The 22,214-nt window shown below is 38.4% G+C and overlaps 1 protein-coding gene across 1 annotated transcript in view; it reads right to left on the reverse strand.

Moving 5' to 3' along the window:
- The window catches only part of SLX4IP (SLX4 interacting protein), a 188,803-nt gene that overhangs the window by 18,547 nt on the left and 148,042 nt on the right, over window positions 1-22,214 (reverse strand). Inside the window, exons 5-6 of the mRNA XM_081096785.1 lie at window positions 4,322-4,399; window positions 2,314-2,399 (exon numbers count right to left, since the gene is read on the reverse strand). Coding sequence (XP_080952911.1) covers window positions 2,314-2,399; window positions 4,322-4,399 — 164 coding nt within the window. The remainder of the gene's footprint in view (window positions 1-2,313; window positions 2,400-4,321; window positions 4,400-22,214) is intronic.

The raw sequence follows: 22,214 nt of genomic DNA on the forward strand, positions 1-22,214 counted from the left end.
TGAGAGAATACTCGCAGGAGAGAGAGAGCAGGGCATCACTAGCTTTGGGCATCTGAACTATATAAGGGAGTAGGCATGCCACCTCTGCGCAGAAGGCAATTCTGGGAGGGAAGGGCTATTTATTGACCCTTAAATAGCTGGGACAGGAGGGCTCTCAGAGGTCAAATATCAATGAAGACAGAGCTCCAAGACAAGTGTGGTGGAAGGACTGCTTTGTGGTTGGTTTGATGGGCCATCTGTGGGAGAGAGGCACTCCGCTCGACCTGGACATTTTATTGTTTGTAGGGCACAAGCTTGAAAGGTGGTAGACTGGAGGTCTGTGAGGAGGGAGAACGTACAGGTGAGCAGGCCAAGCACAGGTGCACAGGGCCTGTGTCCAGGGATGGAGCTGCATCAGGCTTAGTTGACTTGTGTGGGTGTGGATGGGAAAGTGTGTGAAGGCACGGTCAGAGGTGGGAAGAAAGGGCAGCTAAAGAGACAGAGCCTAACCACATCTAAGAGAATTACTCAAAACAGTGGAAGATGTGGAAGATCCTCATGATGTCAATGGCACATTTCTTATAAGCTAACTTGGTGGACTCTGATAGTATTATCACTAGATGTCAAAACATTCTGAAGATAAATAAGAACTGTACTGGCTCAGGTAAAAGACTCAGACTAGTCAACTTGTAAGAATGAAAATTCTTAACATTTAAGAAGTCCTTAAGACAGTGGTTCTCAACCTTGGCTGCACATTAGAATCACCTGGGAATCTTTTTAAAATCCTGATTTCTGGGCCTCGTCCTCTGGAAATTCTGTTTCTTTGTTACTAATGTTGTGGCCCCACCCCATAACAAAGAAACAGAATTTCCGGAGGATGAGGCCCAGAAATCAGGATTTTAAAAAGATTCCCAGGTGATTCTAATGCGCAGCCAAGGTTGAGAACCACTGCCTTAAGTTTACACGACTTAAATGACAGCAGCTGTAGAAAACTTACAACTGTATAAATATCAGTGCCCCTAAGGAAGATAGTATTTCAGTTGTACTGAGATGTTTTAATTCAACCTTTATAATTTAAGTATCAAAATCACATATCATACAAGATCTCATTTATTCTGTATCCTATCTGAAAGCAATGATACTTTCTAGTACACTTAACTGTTTTCTTAAACCACAGGTCAATTTCTTCATTGCTTGGAGTTAGTTAAGTTATATTATAATATACTTGTTTGCCAATAGCATTACTATTTTAGCATTTATTAATTTACTAAGAAATTAAAATTCTAAAAATATTTCAAAGAATAAAATTTTAATACTTTTCACCAAATTTGCTTTATTTAATTAATTTAATATGTATAGAGTTTTATTGATATATGAGGAAATTAGGGTCATGTTGGCTTTTCTGATGGGCATATTTGCTCCAAATGAAGGCATCTACATTTAAATATGCGTTCTCTGCCCTTTACTTTTTCTGGATTTCCATTTACCCTTATTGCCTCTAAAACACTCTCCCTAAGTATTTAAGATGAGATAAGAGGTTGTTTTAGACCACATGGGCCAAATTTCAAATGGATTAGAAATAAACATAACAGGTAAATTAATATTCCTATAAATTATTTTAGAAGCATAATCATGTCATATACTTCATACCCAGGTTTAATGTCTGCTAGACTTTTTTTCATCTCTTTGTTATAGTTTTATGGCATACTAGTATGTCCAAAAATATGAAAAAGTTTGTATAGAAGTAAGTTCAGATAGACTGGATGTACACACACAAGGAGACACTCTCCAGTGCAATATTACCAGCATTTTCTGAATCTACTTGTCTGAATAGAGAGCTCCAATGAAAGAGTAACAGGATGTGATGGAGCTTAAGACTTAGCATGAGAAAGAGGAAGAAAATGAACCCTATCAGCTAAGAAATAACACACTGGGGAAAAGTACTGGTTCTCATGAAAATGTCAGTGATTCACCACGGAATAGAATTCAAAAGCCACTGACCCCAATGAAAGCTTCCAGTGGAAACATGTGGATTTTGCTTCATTTCATTTAAAGACTTTGTTTTATTTCATTTAAATACTATCCTAAGCACCATCACAGTTTTTATAAAATGTTGCTTTCTCATTTAAAATTGATATGGAAAAAATACTGCTGATCAAATTAAATTTTCAAGCGGTCTTAATAATATCATGCACAACAGGTAGGACATATTGAGCACTTAATGTTATGCCCCTTAAAACATACATTAAGTAATCAATAGCCAAATGACAACAAGAAAAAATTCTTTAATTCAATATTTAAGCAGATTTGCTTATAGAATTTTTTCATACATACCAATTCCTCATTCTGCCTTGAAAGATCACAACTGAATGCAAGCTGACTTACACAGACCACAAATCTGTCAGGAAATACACGAAGTTCTGTATAAAATGAAGAAAACCAAATTACTAAAGGCATCAAAAACCTATAAACACAGGAATAGGTGATCCCAGATTTGTAAGTTACAGCAATAAGCATATATGTATGAGTCACAGGTGTCCCCTCCCCACCCTTCTATGTTTGCCATCCGTAGGATGGGGCAAGCACAAAGCTCTAGAGCAGTGGTTCTCAACCTTGGCTGCACATTAGAATCACCTGGGAATCTTTTTAAAATCCTGATTTCTGGGCCTCATCCTCCAGAAATTCTGTTTCTTTGTTACTAATGTTGTGGCCCCACCCCATAACAAAGAAACAGAATTTCCGGAGGATGAGGCCCAGAAATCAGGATTTTAAAAAGATTCCCAGGTGATTCTAATGCGCAGCCAAGGTTGAGAACCACTGTTCTAGTAACAGCTCTCTCTTTACCTCTCACCTGGACCACTGCTGTCTCCTTGGTGGCTACTCTTCCCTATTCCAATTTATTCTACTAAGTGCAAGCAGATGGACAGTTTTAAAAAGCAGCTCCACTTACTATGCTCAAACCCTTATCATGGTTCCTTAGTGCCACCACATACTATAAAAATATTCAAAACCCTTCATTGATGGGACCTAACCTGTAGTTCTGTTCTTACTCCCATTAGTCTTGCTCATATAGAAACCTCCATTTCTGGGCATACTTTGACCCCTCATGGATATCATATGTGGCCAGGTGACCAGGAATGGGCTTTGAAAAGCCAGAAAACCAAAATTAGCAAAGCAGTTAGTATTTATTCATTAATTCTTAAAATATCCTATTGAGATAAGCGGTAAATGTCTGGTTCCCCACTTTATGGAAAGGGAAGCTGAGTCATAAAATGCATTATTTGGCACTCTCTCTCTCCCCAATATCATAACACTGAAATACAACTTGTTGGAGAATCAGAATTAAAATTCAAAATGATTAGTTATATCAATTATTAGTGGATCCCAACCAGAATTCAAAGTTAATCATTCTATCAAATAATTCCTCTATTCTGTTCTTCCCTTTCTTCCTCTGAAAAATAAGAAGGATAGAATGCAGATTCGAACATTTTGGTGCCGGGTGTTGTGCAAACAGAAAGCAATTTCTATATCCCTTTACTCTAATTAGGTCATATTTGAGATTTTCATTACTTTAATATTTAAATAAAGATTTAGGCAACAGTCATCCCCACCATGAAGGGGAGCTAGGCTGCATTTAACAGATACAGGTTAACTGGCATATTTTACTAAGAGAATTGAGTAAGAGAGTAATATAGTCAAGTGAGACTTAAAGTTGAGAAATTACAGATAATTGTGAAGATTCCAAGAGCAAACCTCCATATAGTTAATTTTTAAAGTCCCTGTTTCATAGCTTATATACTAAAATCATGCATGGAAGTTGAACTAGATTTTCTTTCCAATGCTCAGATCAACTTGGAGAATGGTCGTTAGCATCTGACTTTATTGTTGTTGGCTGGATGAGTTTGACATCATTTCCTCAGTGGACATCTTGACTTGGGGAAAATGAGGGGGAAGCTGGCCTGGTCACACACCTAGAAAAGGCTGGGAAAGCATTTTCTCGTGCACACACTTGCTCCATATCCCAGGGCCTTGGTATGCACAGACAATGATGAAGTGATTCATAGTTTGACTGCCTGTGAGTCATTCTGGAAGCTCAATGAAAGTGCTGAGATGCAGCAGGAAAGCACAGTGCAGTGTGGCCCGGCTCACTGTCCTCAGGCAGGCAATCAACAGTGAAAACGGAAAAAGAAATAATCACAAATTTTGGAAATACTCTTACTTAGTACTTCAATTTCATAAAGACAACGAAGTAGGTAGGGATCCCCATTCCTTAATTTTCTCCCCTCTCAAAGGCAAGCTAACTGTGCAAAATGTCTGACAACCCAAGAAATCAGTTTCTTACCAGGACTCTGTGAGCCCCCAAAGCAGCGAAGGCGTATCCCTCTCTTGAGGAAATAGGCTGTGATCTGAAAGCCATAACCTGTAAAGTGAAAGAGGACGTCATTAGGTTAGAAGCTTGTTTGCACTGAGTCCCCTGGGCCAAGTCCAGTGCCTGCCATCCAGTATGTATTCAAAAATTATTTGGCAAATGAAAGAGTACAAGAATCAACAAAGAACCTCACTTGAGAGAAAGGAGTGAACATTACAATCTTGGCTCTTCTAGGAGGCCTGTCCATAGCACCTGGGATGGTCCCTAGTCCCTGAAGTGGCTCAGTCACTTCATCTGTAAAATGGAATAAACAAGGAGGTCTGACACAGAGGCCTAAAAACCAGGCCCTTCACATGGGGTCATTAATTCAGGCTGAGTTAGTACATAGATCTTGGCCACCTTCTGAAACTCATTATTTATGAGCTCACAAAAACAATTATTTAATACCTATTTGAAAATGTGTATATTTGGCTGTAAATAAGTTATTCTAAATCAAGTACAGCAAAGCATTTATATACTAGTAGAATGAGATGAAAAAAATGTGAGCCAAAAAAAAAAGAGGAAATTCTTTAATTCATCAGAATTACCTAAATGAAAAAGACTAAGAGCATCAAGTACAGGCAGAAATATGGGCAAACTAGATTTCACATACCCTGTTGAAAGAAGTACAAATTGGTACAGCCACTTTCAAAATCTGCTTGAATATCTTCAGCAGAACTTAAGCATACAGGTGTTCATAATAGCACTTTTTATAATAGTTTCAATCTGGAACCAATGTGCATATCAATCAATAGAAGTTTTTAGTAAAAAAGAAGGCGGGGGGGGGGGGGAGATAAGCACACAGTGAAATACTACACTGTCCCTAAAAATGAATGAGCGACAAATACAGGCCATATCAGAAAAATCCCACAAGCATAATGTTAAGTGAAAGAAGCCTGGTCCAAAGGAGTTCATCCCATCTATGAAGATGGAGATATTGCCCTTTTTCTTATAGGGTGGCAACAGAATTTCAGGTGATGCACACACAGAAAATACAAGCAGATTCCTTCCTTCCTTCCCTCCCTCCCTCCCTCCCTCCCTCCCTCCCTCCCTCCCTCCCTCCCTCCCTCCCTTTCCTCCATCCTTCCCTCACCTGCCAGCCCCCCTCCAGTTATAAGCTACTCTATTCGATGACTTTACTGAAATTAAATAAAAATGTTCCCGTTCACATGGTGGAATACTTGGTGGAAGATCCAGAAATGAAAGGCCTGCCAAAGAGGGGTAAGAGGCCTCAAGTTCTAAAACAACCTCAGAGACAGCATTTTATCCACAAAATTGGAGAAGCCAGGAGTTGCAAGAGGTAGTCTCTAAGACCATCAACTTCTCCAAAGTCCATGACTCTGAATGTGTTGAAATAACTTGTATATAATAAAGAACACAAAGAAGTTTCCACTTTTACATTTGGTAGCCTTCTAGCACTCCTGCAGAAAGATCCAGAACACCAGCGACCACAGACTTGATGTTCTGTCTACGTAAGTAAGGTTCTGACAGCACAATTGCTTTAGTCACAGGGATTGCAAAATAGTAGTGACATCTATGATAGGATAATCTTCAAATTAACTGAGATGAATTTTTTCCTAACACACTTCAAGCAGATTACATTTTGATCATATGTTTCCTCTGCTTAACCTGCCAAAATATGCAAATACCTCATTCCTCAGGTCACTGAGAAAGTGGAAGTGACCACCATATCTGTTTATTTGTCCTACTACTGAGGGGAGGAATACTGCAGGAGAGAAGTCCTTTACAATTTGGGATTCACACATATTGAAAACTTTAAAGTGATTTAAAACATAGTGATCTAGTCCTGGCCAGGTAACTCAGTTTGTTGGAGTGTTGTCCTGTACACCAGAAGGCTACAGGTTTGATTTCCAGTCAGGGCACATACCCAGGTTGTGGCTTTAATCCCCAGTCAGGGCACATAAGGGAGGTGGCTGGTTGATGTTTCTCTCTCTCTCCATGTCTGTCTGACTCTCTCTTTCTCTCTCTCTCCCCCTCTCCCTCTCGCTCTAAAAATCAATGAACATGTCCTCAGATAATGATAATAATAATAATCTATTATGTGAATCTTCCAAAGAACTGAATAAAAAACAAACAAGCAAGCAAACACACAATACCATGCACCCCTATGTTCATAGCAGCACAATTTACAATAGCTAAGATTTGGAAACAGCCTAAGTGCGCATCAGCAGATGAGTGGATTAAAAAACTGTAGTACATCTACACAATGGAATACTATGCTGCTGTAAAAAAGAAAGAACTCTTACCATTCGCAACAGCATAGATGGACATGGAGAGCATTATGCTAAGCAAAATAAGCCAGTCAGAGAAATATAAATACCACATGACCTCACTCATATGTGGAATATACTGAATATAAACTGATGAACAAAAATAGATCTGGAAACATAGATGCATTGAACAGACTATCAAATCTCAGAGGGGAGGCTGGGGAGAGAGAGGGAGGGTAAGAGATCAACCAAAGGACTTTATGCATGCATATAAGCATAACCAATGGACATAGACACTAGGGGGGTAAGGGCATGTGCTTGGGGGTGGCAGTGGCTGGGAAGAGGTCAATGGGGGGAAAAGGAGACATATGTAATACTTTAAACAATAAAAAATTAAAAATAAATAAATAAAAGTAACCTGTTGAAGTGTGTGTGTGTGTGTATGCATACGTATGTATATGTGTGTATGTATGTGTATGTATATATGTATATACATGTATGTATGTATATGTGTGTGTGTGAGTGTGTGTGTGTGTGTGTGTGTATATATATATATATATATATATATATATATATATATATATATATGAAAAGCAATACCCAAGTCATTCTGCCTTTGTTGGCAGGTCATACTTAATGCTTATAGTTCTCAGTGATTAAGATTTAGATGACATGTTTGAAATTTAAAAAATATTCTCTGTACAAAATCTCTAGCAATAAATATTATTATTAGGAAGAGGCTAAATTTAAAGGTGACTATAAAAGCTACAGCTCTGAGTTCAGGAAGCCTGGTATCTGGAGATACCTCTTGAGTGATAACTAAATCTTACTTGGTCAGCTGAACAATAAAGTTCCAACATGACACCTTCCCTATAGAACAATAAAGCAGTATAAGGCAAATTGGAACTAAGTGATTTATTACTGGAATTACTAGCAGAACTGAATTTATGAAAACCCTTTACCCTATACTCCCCTCCCTCAGGATAGGATTATGTTAAAAGGAATCATTCCTAAACTGGCCCCTTGGTTTGGGTTCCATGGAAAACGCTGCCTAGTGGTTCCTACAAGAGAAATGGCAAGTTTAACATGTAAAATAATTTTTGCACTTGCTTACTCCAAATTCCCATGGCCATAGGAAAGTTTATTGTTTAAAGAGAAACTTAAAGAGAGATTAAACACAATAGGTCCTTGTGCCAGTTCTTATGGCAAATAAATATATATATATATAAAAGCCTAAGCGACTGTTATGACTCAACAGAACGACCGGTCAACCAGTCGCTGTGACACGCACTGACCACCAGAGGGCAGACGCGCAACACAGGACCTTCCCCAATGGTCAGTGCACTCTCACAGTCAACCTCCCGTGGCCCCTCTCCCTGGCTGGCTGGCCCCCATCGGCCCCTGGTGCTAAACCATTCATAGGCTACCTGCTTTTGGGTCAGCCCTAAACACTAGGGTTTGTATTGCTCCTGTCCTCTCCCTTCCCCGGGATGGTGGTGGCGAGGGGGGTTGGTGGAGAAACATGCAGTGGCAGGGCATGCAGCATCCGTTCCTTCCATGCCACCCGGCGTCGTCTCCTCTCCCAATCCCTCCAGGGCCTTCAGGCCCAGGCTGGGACAGGGAACTAGGGGTGGGTGGCGGCAGATGCGGCCCCTTTCTCAGGGGGGCCGAGGGCCAGCTCCCTCCTCAGGGTTGGCAGCCAACCTCCTGCGGTCCCTCCCCTGCTGACCAACCTCCCATAGTCCCTCCTCCCCACCACCACTGTACACAAATTCATGCACTGGACCTCTTGTTTTGATATAAAAACAAAGATAAATCACTGCCGATGAAACAGACTGAAATGGAATCCTCAGGGAGATGTACTTCATTTATCCATAGATAACAGGCAGTGATAGTGTCGATAATCTTACCTTTGCTCTTTAATAAAAACAACAGCGCAGAGTTCAGTAGGCCACTGAGATTTTGTTCTGACCCAGGGATGAAGTAAAGTTCCACTATTTTTTAAAGCTAAATAGCAACTTGGCAAAGAATCCAGGAGGCCCTTTGCTTTCCTTCTAGGGGCACCAGCTCCCAGCTTGCTATATTGGTATTCTAAAGGCACAGATCTCCTGTTAGTAGGAGATTGTGAGGCTGGTATGATGGGCGGGGGATGGAGCAAAATGAAAATAAAAAATGATAGACTTTTCATTTGAAAACACCTTGATAATGGTATTCCAAGATTTTAAGGCACTTGTAAATCATATTTAAGTACACCTCCTTTCTTGCTAGTTATTGTGGTCCTCCTAAATCTGAAAAGACTGCCTTTAGACACAGAAGAGATTGGGGTTAGAGGGAGCACAGCTTTGCTGTGGAAGATTTCCTCCAGGAATCTTCAGGTCTACGTATTTCTAGAAAGAATTTATATTCCTGCACTGCTAATGTCACAAGATGTCCAGTACAAGCAAGAGTCCATCCTCTCCCCTGCCTCTAAGCAGCCCCCAAAGTCCCTATGCCTCCTGTATTCCATGTTTTGTAAAGAGCTGCTTCTCTCTACCTTTCTACAATCTTCCAACCCACCAAGAAGCCCAAAAGAACCTGTTACCACATTAAGTTTCTTTTTTTTCTTTTAATAAATTAAAATTTTATTGGCAGTATCTTTTTGTTGTTGTTGTTAATCCTCACCCGAGGATATGTTTCCGTTAATCTTTTAGAGAGAGTGGAAGAGAGAGAGAAAGACAGAGAGAAACATTTATGTGAGAGAACCACATCGATTGGCTGCCTCCTCCAGGAGACCTGACCAGGGCCAGGGATGAGCCTGCAACCGAAGTACGTGCCCTTGACAGGAATCGAACCTGGGACACTTTGGTCTACAGGCTGATGCTCTATCTATTGAGCCAAACCGGCTAGGGCCAACATTAACTTTCTTCTGGCTCACCTCGTTATTTACCAAAGAACATTAATCTCCAAGAAAAAAAGAGAGGAGGGGGGAGTCAGTAATATGCATGAAAGGAAGAAAGGGTGGTTCATATGTAAGGGCAAATCGGAGTTCTGCCGATATTTTATTTCATATTCTAAAATAAATGACTTCAAAATGGCTTTATGAAAAATTCAGAGCCTATGAATAGAAAGGTAAAAACAATAATAGCAAAAGAAGTCAAGTTCAAGTTGAACAAATTCCATCCTGGCTTAGCAAGGCAGTAGATTAGTTTTAAGTCATACTGTGCTCCAATGAACAATACATTTTAAGGGACTAGTCATTTTGGGGGTTGTTATATTTCATAATCCCAAGACACTGAGAGAAAATGTCCAACATGGCGATTTTGCTGTAAAACTATCCAGCTTCACTTGTTTTCCAGGGGACTTATGGCCAAGGAGGCCTGAGCCTCCCCACGGCTGCCCAGGGCGTTGTGGTATGGTGGAAAGCCCTCTCCCATGGCTATAAGGAGACCATTCACAGGGAACCTGGGCAAATGCCTCCACGTGGCCTGGCAGGTGAGCACACTTCACAGTGGGTTTCACCCCACCACCACGTGGCGATTTTCCCAACCACAGGCAGGCTCAAGAAGACCCACTGTGTCCCACAGTACTTCTCTCCCTGAGGTGACGGCATCATCAGTATCATCATTCACAATGATGAAAAACTTCAAACATCCAGAAAGGCAGAAAAATAGTGCCAAGACCACTCTAAAATTCACTATATAAACCCAATAATGGATAATATTTTGTTATATTTCATAAACATATTTGATCAGCCACTTCAAGAAAATCAGACATCATGACTGTATTCCTAAATATGGAAGCACAGACTTCCAAACAGGAAGGACATTCTCCTACATCATCAAAATACTGTAATCACAACTGAGCATGACATGATTGCTCAATCAAATAACTAATCCATATTCAAATTTCTCAAACTATCCCCAAAATGTATATTGCTGATTTTTCTCCTGAACTAAGATCAAACGAAAGACCATGCAGTGCATTTGGTTATGTGTTTTACACCTCATGTAATGTAGAATAACTTCCCTCTCCCTGTTTTTTTCTTTTTTTTCAAGAAGCTAAATGACCCCTCCCCACCCCAAATCAGGATTAGAATGTATATTTTTAATCTCAGTTGCCTAAATACAAATTTTCAACCTGCCTGCTCTTTTTGAAGGCCAGCCATTTGTTAATTTCAAAGACTTGCTTCTTTAATTGCTGTAGGAAATGGCAGGTTTAGACTGAAGCTATAGTTAAAATTCAAAGTCTGGAACACAGAATCAGATCTTAAGTTCACAGATACTTAAATTTTTAGCAAAGGTAAGCTCTACCTAAGCAGGTTGGGTAGTGGTCTCATACTTGTTTTAAGAAAGGCTAGTTGGTGATAATCAGATGACTGGGTGCTGACCTGGAAGCAGCTCGGTACTGCGTGCCAGTAGGTTCAGACTGTGACTGTGTGCAGTCTGAGATCCTGAGTCAGTTCTCATTCTCCATCTGAAGACGTGGGTGAAATTTAATAAGAAGGTAGGATGGAAGGAGCTGATATTTACCAGGAACATATAAAATATTTAAAAGATGAAGAATATGAGTGTTTTAAAGCTATTTTGGTCAGAAAAAAATGAAGTTATAACTCAGTAGTTTTAAAACTGTGTCCACTAGGAGAGTTATACCCATCCTTATCAGGAGGCCAAGGGTAAAGAAACGAAAAGTTTAGAAAGTAAAGAAGGCTAAGTGTGATGCAGAACTTTTGAAAAAGCCTTGATGGGGCCTTTTGAAACATATATAGGCCCAAGTATGACCTTCACCATTGCTGGTGATGGTAGGGTTGAAGGGGAGTTGTTCTGTGGGAACCAAAAAACAAGAGTCCTGTCATAAGTTTAAGAATACACACACAGGATCCCAGTATAAGGCCACAACTGGGAAACAATTTGGGTGGCTAAGTGGACTATTTGGTCCTGGCCTAAAAATTTCACTTATTACCCAAAACAGTCAAAGATTCCAAAAAGGTTCCCTTGAGAGGGCATTTCATGTCCTTAAATAAGGACAGTACTGGACTCTGAGTCACAATAAAGCTATGTCTATTTGATGCCAAAACAAATGGGGCAAACTGGTTAACTCCATGAAAAAAAAAATGTAAACAAAATAATTAATTGAGGCCAAATTTACTCAGAAAAACACATTTTCTGCCTTTCACCTCACTGAATTTGTATGTAATACCACTGACCACATGTGCTATTAATCTTATCCTATCTAATAAAGAGGGGATATGCTAATTGACCCTCATGCCATCGCAAATATGGCGGCGCCCACAGCCAATAAGGAGGGAATATACTAATTGACTGCCCCGCCCTCAAAGATGACGGCGCCCATAGCCAATAAGGAGGGAATATGCTAGTTGACTGCCATGCCCTCAAAGATGGCGGTGCCCACAACCACAAGATGGCAGTGCCCAGTCCCCTCAGCCCCGCCAGGGCGGCAGGCGCGTGGCTGCCTCCAGAATCCCCCAGTCCCCTCAGCCCCCTAGCTTCCCAGGGCCAGCCCAAGGTGCAGGCAAGCCTCGGATGGCGGCTGCCCAGCTGCCCAGGGCCGCCCAATACTCAGGTAACCAGGGCCGGCCGAGGCACTGCCAGCAGTGGCAGCAACAGAGGTGTGATGGGGTATTACCTTCCCCTGATCACAGGTCACCTCCTGCCCCTGAGGGCTCCTGAACTGTGAGAGGGAGCAAGCCGGGCTGAGGGACCCCCACTCCAGTGCATGAATTTTCATGCACTGGACCTCTAGTTATCTATAGGATCCATCACAGAATGTTAACACAGAATGAGAAAGCTTCTCAGGAAGACAAAAATTAGAATAAAACAAATTCAGAAATTATCACTTCAGATTTCTTTCCCATATCACTTTCCTACTTTTTTGTTTGTAAAAAAATGCCCTTAACATTAAATATAAAAACCATGCTTGGATCATAGGCAAGCACAGATGAACTGATATTCAAAATGATGGTTCCCACTATCATAACTCTGTCAGACCATGCATAATGATGGGCATAATATTGTGTAATTATAAAATTCAAAATTCTCTCCAAAATCCTTCACTCATTTTTAAATAACTATGCATAAAAGGAACAGATTTTTAATTAAACCTTGTACATGAGGTAGCTGTTTTTTTGAACTGCTGGCTGTTCAAGCAGGCTCCTCTGCAACAGCTTTCAAACTTCCTGTGCCTAAGATGAGGAAGTTTGGTGAAACCCCCGGTGGCCTCCCTGTCTTGCAGGGGTTCATTCTAACTCCTAGATTATCTAATCGTGTGCAGTGAAAAAGGCTTCAGGAAACACTGACTATTCTAACAGGATCACAGAATCACAGCACAAGAAAGATCTTTGAGAAATCATCTAGTCCACTTCCCACTTGTGAGCCAAGACCATATTTAAAGCATGCATATTCTATATAATAAAAGTCTAATATGCAAATTGACCAAACGGCAGAACAACTGGTCGCTATGATGCACACTGACCACCAGGGGGCAGACACTTAATGCAGGAGCTGCCCCCTGGTGGTCAGTGCACTCCCACAGGGGGAGCGCTGCTCAGCCAGAAGCTGGGCTCACGGCTGGCGAGCACAGCTGTGCTTGCAGGAGCCTCTCCCGCCTCCATGGCAGTGCTAAGGATGTCCGACTGACGGATTAGGGGAGTGGGCCTAAGCCAGCAGTCAGACATCCCCCAAGGGCTCCTGGACTGTGAGAAGGCACAGGCGGGGCTGAGGCCCTTCTCCCCAATTGCACAAATTTCGTGCACCAGGCCTCTGGTTTTTTAATGTCATTAAATTCATTGGGGATGACAATGGTTAATAAGATTATATAAGTTTGCAGTGTACAATTCTATGATACATCATCTGAATAATGCATTATGTGTTCACCACCCAAAGCCAAGTCTTCTTCCATTACTATGTATCTGACCCCTTTACCCTCTTCTACTTCCCTCCACACCCTTCCACACTGTAAACCACCTTTTTAAAAGCAACACTAAAATGTCAAATGAGAAGATGCCACACCTACCCATGTGCAACTCACTTTTTCCTTTACCATCTGAATTGAGGTGCAAGCTTAAATGCTTCAGGGGTAACAGGAAAAGGCTGTGTCCTGACTAGAAAAACTGGAGAAAGTACACATCTGGTGCTTCTTGAACTCTAGCCATCAGCTGATTGAAAACTACGGCATAGGGTACCAGATTTGGGGCCTTTCCAGAAAAGTTGCAAATCTAAATTTTTATGTGAAACCTCCCAGATTTTAAATTAGCAATGAATTCAAATTTTAAAAATATACTGTGCAGTCCAAATAAAATATTTCTGAGGGCTGCGCTGCCAGTTTGCAATCTTTAACCTAAATTTCTCTCAGTACAGTTGAAGTTCATTTTCTTGTGTTTTGTCCTAGGCAGAGCTAAAGGAAAATTGGCCACTACCAAACGCTTGAAGATAGGTAATCAGTTTCAATCTAATCATGTAAACCCAGGTCCTTAACCTTACTACACAGAACATGTAAATCTGTTTCTTTTATGCGTAAGCCTACATTTAATCATCTTTCTGACACTTCTAAAACCTGACAATAAAGATACACAGTCAAGGGTTTGACAGAGAGATATGGAAAGATTATATGCTATTTTAGAAAATATTAATTATGTATATGTGTGAGATCTATATTTTTTAAAAATCAGAAAACTTACATTAATAATAATAGGACTTGAAAAATTAAGTAACATACCATGTTCTTGCTTACAATAGCAAACTGTTATAAAGATGTGACTTGTTCCTACATTTATTTAACAAACATGTACCAGGTGACTATTATTTACTAGACAATTCCAATCAAAATCACAATGAAATGGGATTTTTTTTGTGTGTGAGAGGAGGTAGTCTGGAAGTTGCCAAAAAATAATTCTAAAATTAATTTAGAAAAACAAGCAAGTAAAAATAGTTATGGAGAGAAATTCAAAATAAAAAATGTTCTTTTTCTAATTAAAAGAAATGTACAAAAAAATCAGACAAAAACAAAAAGGTATAAAGAGAAAGTTAAATTATCAACAATCCAACCACCTAGAGATGGTCACTTTGTCACCTGCACTTTTGATATCCTCCAGATCTTTGCTCAAGATATATAATCACACATATTATTTCTTTTTACAAAAAATGGAGTCACATAATGCTGCTTTAAAACCTAATTTTTAAGAAGCCCCAATGTTATGAGCATTGACTTTATGTACAGAATTTATTCTTTCCCAAATGAATAACCAATTGAATATTCATAGAAGGTCCCCAGAAGCCGCAATGTCAGTTCTGTCACATACAGGCCTCTTTGAGCTATTTTATTCCAGACTTATCAGTCAGCACATACTGTGTTAATGACCTGAGCTTTACTGATAATGAATCTTAATATCAAATTGTATAAATGTGTGAGCTTCTCTCATAATCCCCAGCACTGCTTCTCATCTTCATCAGTACTTGGAATTATCCTTTAACATAGCTTTTGGTATTAGCTTGTCAAGTTGCAGGGTAAAACCCTATTGGAAGTTTGATTAGAAAGCCAATGAATCTATAGATTAACTTAGAGAAAAACAAACATCTTTATGATAATGAGACAACATTTAATAGAGTAAATCTTCCAATTATTCTTATGAACTTTTAAAATGTCTTTCAAAAAAGTTTAACTTTTTTCTATATAAAGCCCATGCATATTTTAAGTTTATTATGTTTACTTCCTAATTTTTCTTTTTGCCATTGTATGTTTAGCTCCTAAAAATTACATTTTCCAATTGTCTGTTGTTGCACTTTACTTCTGTATGTTAACCTGTAGCTAGAAAACCTACTAAACACTATTTAGTGTATATGTGTGTGTGTGTGTGTGTGTGTGTGTGTGTGTATATATATATATATATATATATATATACACATACATATATATATGATCTATATATATAGACTTTTCTACATATACAATCAATTACCCTCTAAATATCTCTTTTCTTCATTTCTAATTTTTTTCACTTGTATTTTTTCCCCTGTTTGAGCTGAACCTGCAGTAAGTGTTGAGTATTGTCTTTGTGGTGCTCTGGATTATAAAAGAAAGACTTTTAATGTTTCACCACTTAGAACAGGGGTCCTCCAACTATAGCCCGCGGGCCGCATGCAAATACAAATACTGTATTTGCTTCCATTTTGTTTTTTTACTTCAAAATAAGATATGTGCAGTGTGCACAGGAATTTGTTCATAGTTTTTTTTTAAACTACAGTTCGGCCCTCCAATGGTCTGAGGGACAGTGAACTGGCCCCCTGTTTAAAAAGTTTGAGGACCCTTGACTTAGAACAACATTTGCTGTAGGTTTTTTTGTAGACTCAGTTCTAATTTTCTAAGGATTTTTATTATAAACCAGAGGCCCAATGCACGAAATTCATGCAAAAGTAGGCCCTGGCAGCCCTGGCTGCCTTGGCCCTAGCAGCTGCCCCACTGCTGTCTTGGCCCTCGCAGCCCTGCCTTCGTCTGGAAGGTCGTCCAGATAGTCATTCCGCTGTTCGGCCATTCAGTCAATTTTCATAGTACGCTTTTATTATTATAAATGGTGGCTGTTTTCTCTGCATCTAGTGAAATTGTTATTGTTATCCTTTAATTTATTAAAGTTATAAATACTACTAATAAGCTTTCTAATGCTGAACCAAATTTTCATGATGTCATATTCTTTTTTCTACATTGCCAAATTTGGTCTGTTAATATTTAGTTTTGGATTTCTGCTTTTATGTTTGAATGAGATTGACTTGTAATTTTCCTCTTTTATTGACCTTATCTTGTTTTAGTGTCAAGCTGTATCACCTCATAAAATAAGCTGGAGGTGTTAACTCTTATTCAAGTGTTTAAAACTGGAATTACCTAGTTTTTAAATTTTGGGAGAATTCATCTGGTAAACTATCTGGACCTGATACTTTCTTAAGCAGTGGTCTAAGTTCTTTAACAGGTTCGATTCAGGTGTTCTATTTATTCTTAACTCAATTTTGTTTATACTTTTCTATGAATTTTTCCTTTGCACCTAAGTTTTCAAATTTATTAGCATAAAGTGTTTATAATAGGTTTTATTAGTGTTTTAATTTCCATTGACATTACATCTGTTTCACTGTTAGTATTTCAATTTCTAATAATTCTCTTCACCTCCTCCTCCTCCCCATTGATCTTTTTTTAAAAATATATTTTTATTGATTTCAGAGAGGAAAGGAGAGGGAGAGAGAGAGAGATATAGAAACATCAATGATGAGAGAGAATCACTGATTGGCTACCTCCTGCATGCCCGCCACAGGGGATGGAGCCTGCAACCAACACAGGCATGTGCCTGGAATCGAACCTGGGACCCTTCAGTTCACAGGCCGATGCTTTATCCACTGAGACAAACCAGCTAGGGCCTCCCCCTTGATCTTAATCTGTTTTCTACTTAAACATTTATTTCAAAGAATGACATTTTGGTTAAATAAAAGAATCCTTTCTATTATATATTTTCTATATAACTAATGTATTTACATCCTTTTTTTTCTCTCCTCTATTTTCTTTAAGTTTATTCACTTGTTCTTTATCTAACTTCTTAAGCTAGATTCTTAATTCATTCATTTTAAGCCATTCCTCTTTTATATTATAAGCATTTGAAGGTTACAAAATGCCCCATGTAGGTATGCCCTGCAAGTTTTGGAAAGTAGTCTTGCAATTATCATTCTGTTTTAAATATTTTCTGATTTCAATTAAGATTTCCATATGTTGTATACAAATATGCTTTTTAATTTCCAAAAGTACCTCTTTAGTATTAATTTCTAAGTTAATTTTATTGTGGTCAGAGAATGTGATCTGTCTGTCTGGTCATATTTTTAAATTTTTTTTGAAGCTTGCTTAAATTAACAATCTAATGTGGTCTAGTTTCATAAAAATTCTAAGTTTGATAAAAATGGGCATTCTGTGGTTGAGTTCAGTGTTCAAAATATGTTCATTGGTTCAAGATTATGATTTGTTTTGATCAAATCTATATCTTTTTTATCTGCTTGATCAATTAATGAGAATGGGTTGAAATCTCCCTTTATAATGGTAGATTTATCAATTTCTCTTTAGTTTTATCCATTTTGCATGATATTTTTAGAAATTTTATTACTTGTATATAGGTTTAGAATTGTTATATCTTCAATGAATTGAACCTTCAATAAATATTCAGTGGTCATCTTTATCTTTAGTAATGTTCTCTCCCTTGCGATTTTTTAATTGATGCTAATGTATCTGCTCTAGCTTTCTTTTCAGTAGTATTTATCTGATAAACCCTTTTTCTTCTGTTCACTTTTGACCTTTCTTAGGTCTTACATTTTAGGATGTAAAAAGAGATTTTTATGAAAAAAATTTTTTTTAACAATCTAGTCTTAATATTTGTCTGTGATTATCAATAAATCTGGGTTAATATTTAGTACTTATTTTGTTGTTTCATTTTCTATTTTTATTTTTTATATCTTTTATTGCCATCATTTGGGTTGATTTGTTTTTCCTTCCTTCATTCCATTTCCCTCTTCTACTCTGAAATTTTTATCATCTCTTCCTATTCTTGCAGTGCTTACACTATAACTTTTTAAAAATATATATATTTTTATTAATTTCAGAGAGGAAGGGAGAGGGAAAGAGGGACAGAAACATCAATGATGAGAATCATTGATCAGCTGCCTCCTGCACGCCCCACACTGGGGATCGAGCCCACAAACCGGGAATGTTCCCTGACTGGTATCAAACCACAACCTTCTAGTTCATAAGCCGACGCTTAACCACTGAGCTAAGCTGGCTGGGCTACACTATAACTTTGAACATTCATATTTAACCTAAGAAGTTACAAGTTAGTCTACATTTTTATCCCCCTGCAAAAAAGTCAAGAACTAAGAATGCTTTAACTCTATTTTATATACCCTGGCCCCACTACATATCAGCTAATGCTTTCCAGGATTTTAGTTTTATCTATTTTTTGTTTGTTTATTTTTTTAATATGTTTTATTGATTTTTTACAGAGAGGAAGGGAGAGGGATAGAGAGTTAGAAACATCGATGAGAGAGAAACATCGATCAGCCTCCTGCACACTCCCTACTGGGTATGTGCCTGCAACCAAGGTACATGCCCTTGACCAGAATTGAACCTGGGACCCTTCAGTTCCCAGGCCGATGCTCTATCCCCTGAGCCAAACCAGTTAGGGCTTTGTCTAGTTTTTATAAATCCTGCAAGTTATTCATTTTTGTTTAGCGGCATCTACATGCTTATCTTGTTCTTCGTTCACCACTGCCTGACTTTCAGTCCTCTTTTTTGGGAGCATGTCCTGCTTCCTGGAGAACATCCTTTGGAAGCTCTTCAATGAAGTTTGGTGACTAGCAAACTTTTCTAGCTTTCTATAATCTGAAATGCCTTTATTTCACCTTCAATCTTGAAAAGCAATTTCACAGAATATAGAATTCTAGGTTGACAATTATTTTTTCTCAGCACCTTGAAGAAATAATTCCAGTGTTTTGGCTTCATTCATATTGTTAATTGATTTTTTTTTTTTAAGATGATCTGCCATTTTCTTCTGGCAGTTTACTACATGTGTTTAGGATCTTTTTAAAAATTTTTATTTTGCTGGGATCTGTTGAGCTTTCTTAAACCAGAGAATACATCTTTTAACAACTGTGGAAAGTTGTCAGTCTCTTTCGATTCCTGCCTCCAATGCCTTTTTTACTGATCTCCTTAAACTCTGATTTTTCTTATGCTGGATCTGTTTCCTTCTGTCCTAATTTGCCACCCTGACTGATACAATATTGCCACATCCTATTCCAGAAAAAAAAAATACAAAAACAATAACCCTAATTCATGTTCTTACCAACAGTATAATGTCATGTCCAGTTCCCCATATTCACACCAACATTGAGTAATATCAATCTCTACCTCCCTAACAGGTTAGCAGTCATAACTCACTGCTTATGTATTTCCATTTTTTTACTCCAAGTAAGGACAAACTGTTTTAGATGTTTATAGTTTATTTGTATTTCTACATCTATTTGTTCATTTCTATTAGGGTGTATAGCTTTTAAAAGTTTGTTTTCTTCCCCTAGTTTCATATGCATGATTTTATAATGTATTAATCTTTTATCTGAAAATATGTCTTCCCATCTTATCATTTCTATTTTATAATTTTGTTTAGAGTATTTTTTGTTTTGTCAAAGTATTCCCCACTTTATTTAGTCAAATTCATGTTTTGTTTTGATGTTCTGATATAAAGGCTTTCCCTATGCCAAAAGGAAAAATAAATCGCTTATATGATCATTTTCTCATAATATCTTATTCTTATATTTAAATCTAAGATCACCAACTAGTGGCCTACCGAAGTGCACGTGGTGGTGTAAAATGTTCTAAGAGCAGTTACAAACATTTTAAAGACTGGGGAAGTTTACATGAAAATCCGGATTTTCAGCTTCTCTTGAAAAATCAGAAAATGTAGCACAGGAGCCTTCATTTCCACAACAGCGCAGTGGTTGAGATTTGTAGAAGCTACTGTGAGCCAAGTGGGAGAAGGGGAGGATCACTGGTAGCCATAGGACTGAAGAGAAAGAGACACATTCAAGATATTCTTCAGAGATAGAATCAGAGACAGGTTTGTTGGTCAACAACCAACTTGTGCAGAGACGATGGGTTCCAATCGCAGTTTTTCTAGCTTTGATGACTAGGTGAATGATGGCTTGCTAAGGAACAGAGCAGGTGGGAAAGTTGGTAAGATAATGAATTAAGCTTTAGACAAAGGGATCTATGAAATATCTGGGTGAAGCTGTCTGGGAAGCAAATGGAAATAAGGGGTGGAGTTCAGAGGAGAAGTGAAACCTAGATATATATACTGAGGCAACTCTGGCCAAAGGGCAAAAAGGTCTGTGGTGGAGAAATGAAGACTAGGGCAGAATCAACACTTGAGAGATGGCAGAGAAAGAGGAGCCCACAAGAAGTAATCAGAGGGGAAGAGGAATAACCATGTGAGCAGTCTTGGTAGTCCAGGGAAAAGAGAGTTTAAAGATCAAATTCGAGAGAGCATTAGTAAAAGCAGAAACATAACAAAAGACTAAGAGCTGATAATTAAAAGGCAGTTGATAGCAGTTTTGAGGTAGCTTTGTTGTAGAAGAATGAGTAAAAGTAAGAAAGAGGGCACAAAAAGACAAACATCTATCTGTTCTAGGAACTTTGCAAAGATAAGAAGAACACCTCATGGGAGCTTTAGGGGGGCTATTAAATTAAAGGAAGTACATTGTGTGTTTCTCCCATGCCACACTCCTACGCTGGCTTTCTCAATAGGCACCGGATTACAGATGTGTGTTCAGGACCTGATAGTGGCTCTGTCCTTCATGACATGCCAGTCATGCTTTCTGTTCTGATGTAAATGCAGTCTGTTTTCTGTTCTATATTTTTTATTTCTCATTTGTCTAATAAACATTCCTCTCAGTACTGTCACAGATTTTTGGGATTTGAAACGCATTTTATAAGGTACTAGGTCAAGGTCTTTTTCCCATTTTGATGCATTCACACAAGTCACAGATGAAAACACTAAATATTTCCAAAGTTTATCATCAATTCTACTGTCTCCCAGTTATTTAATAAACCACTATGAAGTTCAAGTAACCATCTACGAGTACAGAGTCTTCCAATTCCAAATCATGAGTCCATTGCCCATATCTAAAACCCTTGGGGAACTTGAATCTCCAGAGCTGGGGTCTTTTACAACAGATTCCTGTATCCCCAGTACCCGGGAAGCTGATGGAGGTCTGGGGTGGGTGCCAGAGAACTGCATTCTTTTTAAAGAGCTCAGGGGATTATGATGTATATGGAAGTAACTGCTCTAAATCTTATTTTGTTGATTTCCTGGTAAAATAATAGGAAAATTAGTAGCAAGAGTCTTGGCTAGAGTAATGGTGGTACTTCACAGAGTTCTTGTAAGACCAAAACAAAGTGCAAGCTCTGAAGTGAGTGTAAGAGAGAAATTGTCCTAGTTCCTTAAACACAAACAAATAGGCCTTTAGCAAGAGTGCTATAGCAACAGTGAAGAGGCATGGGAAGAAAGTTAATTTCTAAGGCACTCAAGGCCCAAACAACCAAGGCAATTTAAGAGAAGCCAATGCATATTAACTCAATTATTATTACACCTCTGGAGGATTTCAAAGAACAGGTCTCAAGCCTTCTTTATTTTCTTTTTTCTCTCTCTCTCTTTTTAAACTGCCTGTTAACCTACCTTTTCACACACAAAAGAAATCACCACATACTTTTCATTTTTTACCTTCCACAAGTCCTTGGATTTCATATAAATGTATGACTTTTTTCACATGTAAAAATTAAATAGGAAAGCAATGACTTAGATCTTAATTAAGATGCTAAATCAGCTCTCACATTGACTCACATTAACTCAGGTTTTACTATTTCCAAACACTACCTTGATATTCTTACCTGTCTAAAAGAGGCAAAGTTCAAAAGAATATGTAAAGGGGTCTTTTAAATTTTGTTTTGCTTACAAAGTACTTACTGATAATATATAAATATAAAATAAACAAGTCAAAAATACAGATTAATAAAAAAGATCATAAAACAGAAAC

This window comes from Myotis nattereri, assembly GCF_964212035.1.
Source record: "Myotis nattereri genome assembly, chromosome: 8".
In the NCBI taxonomy this organism is placed as follows: domain Eukaryota; kingdom Metazoa; phylum Chordata; class Mammalia; order Chiroptera; family Vespertilionidae; genus Myotis; species Myotis nattereri.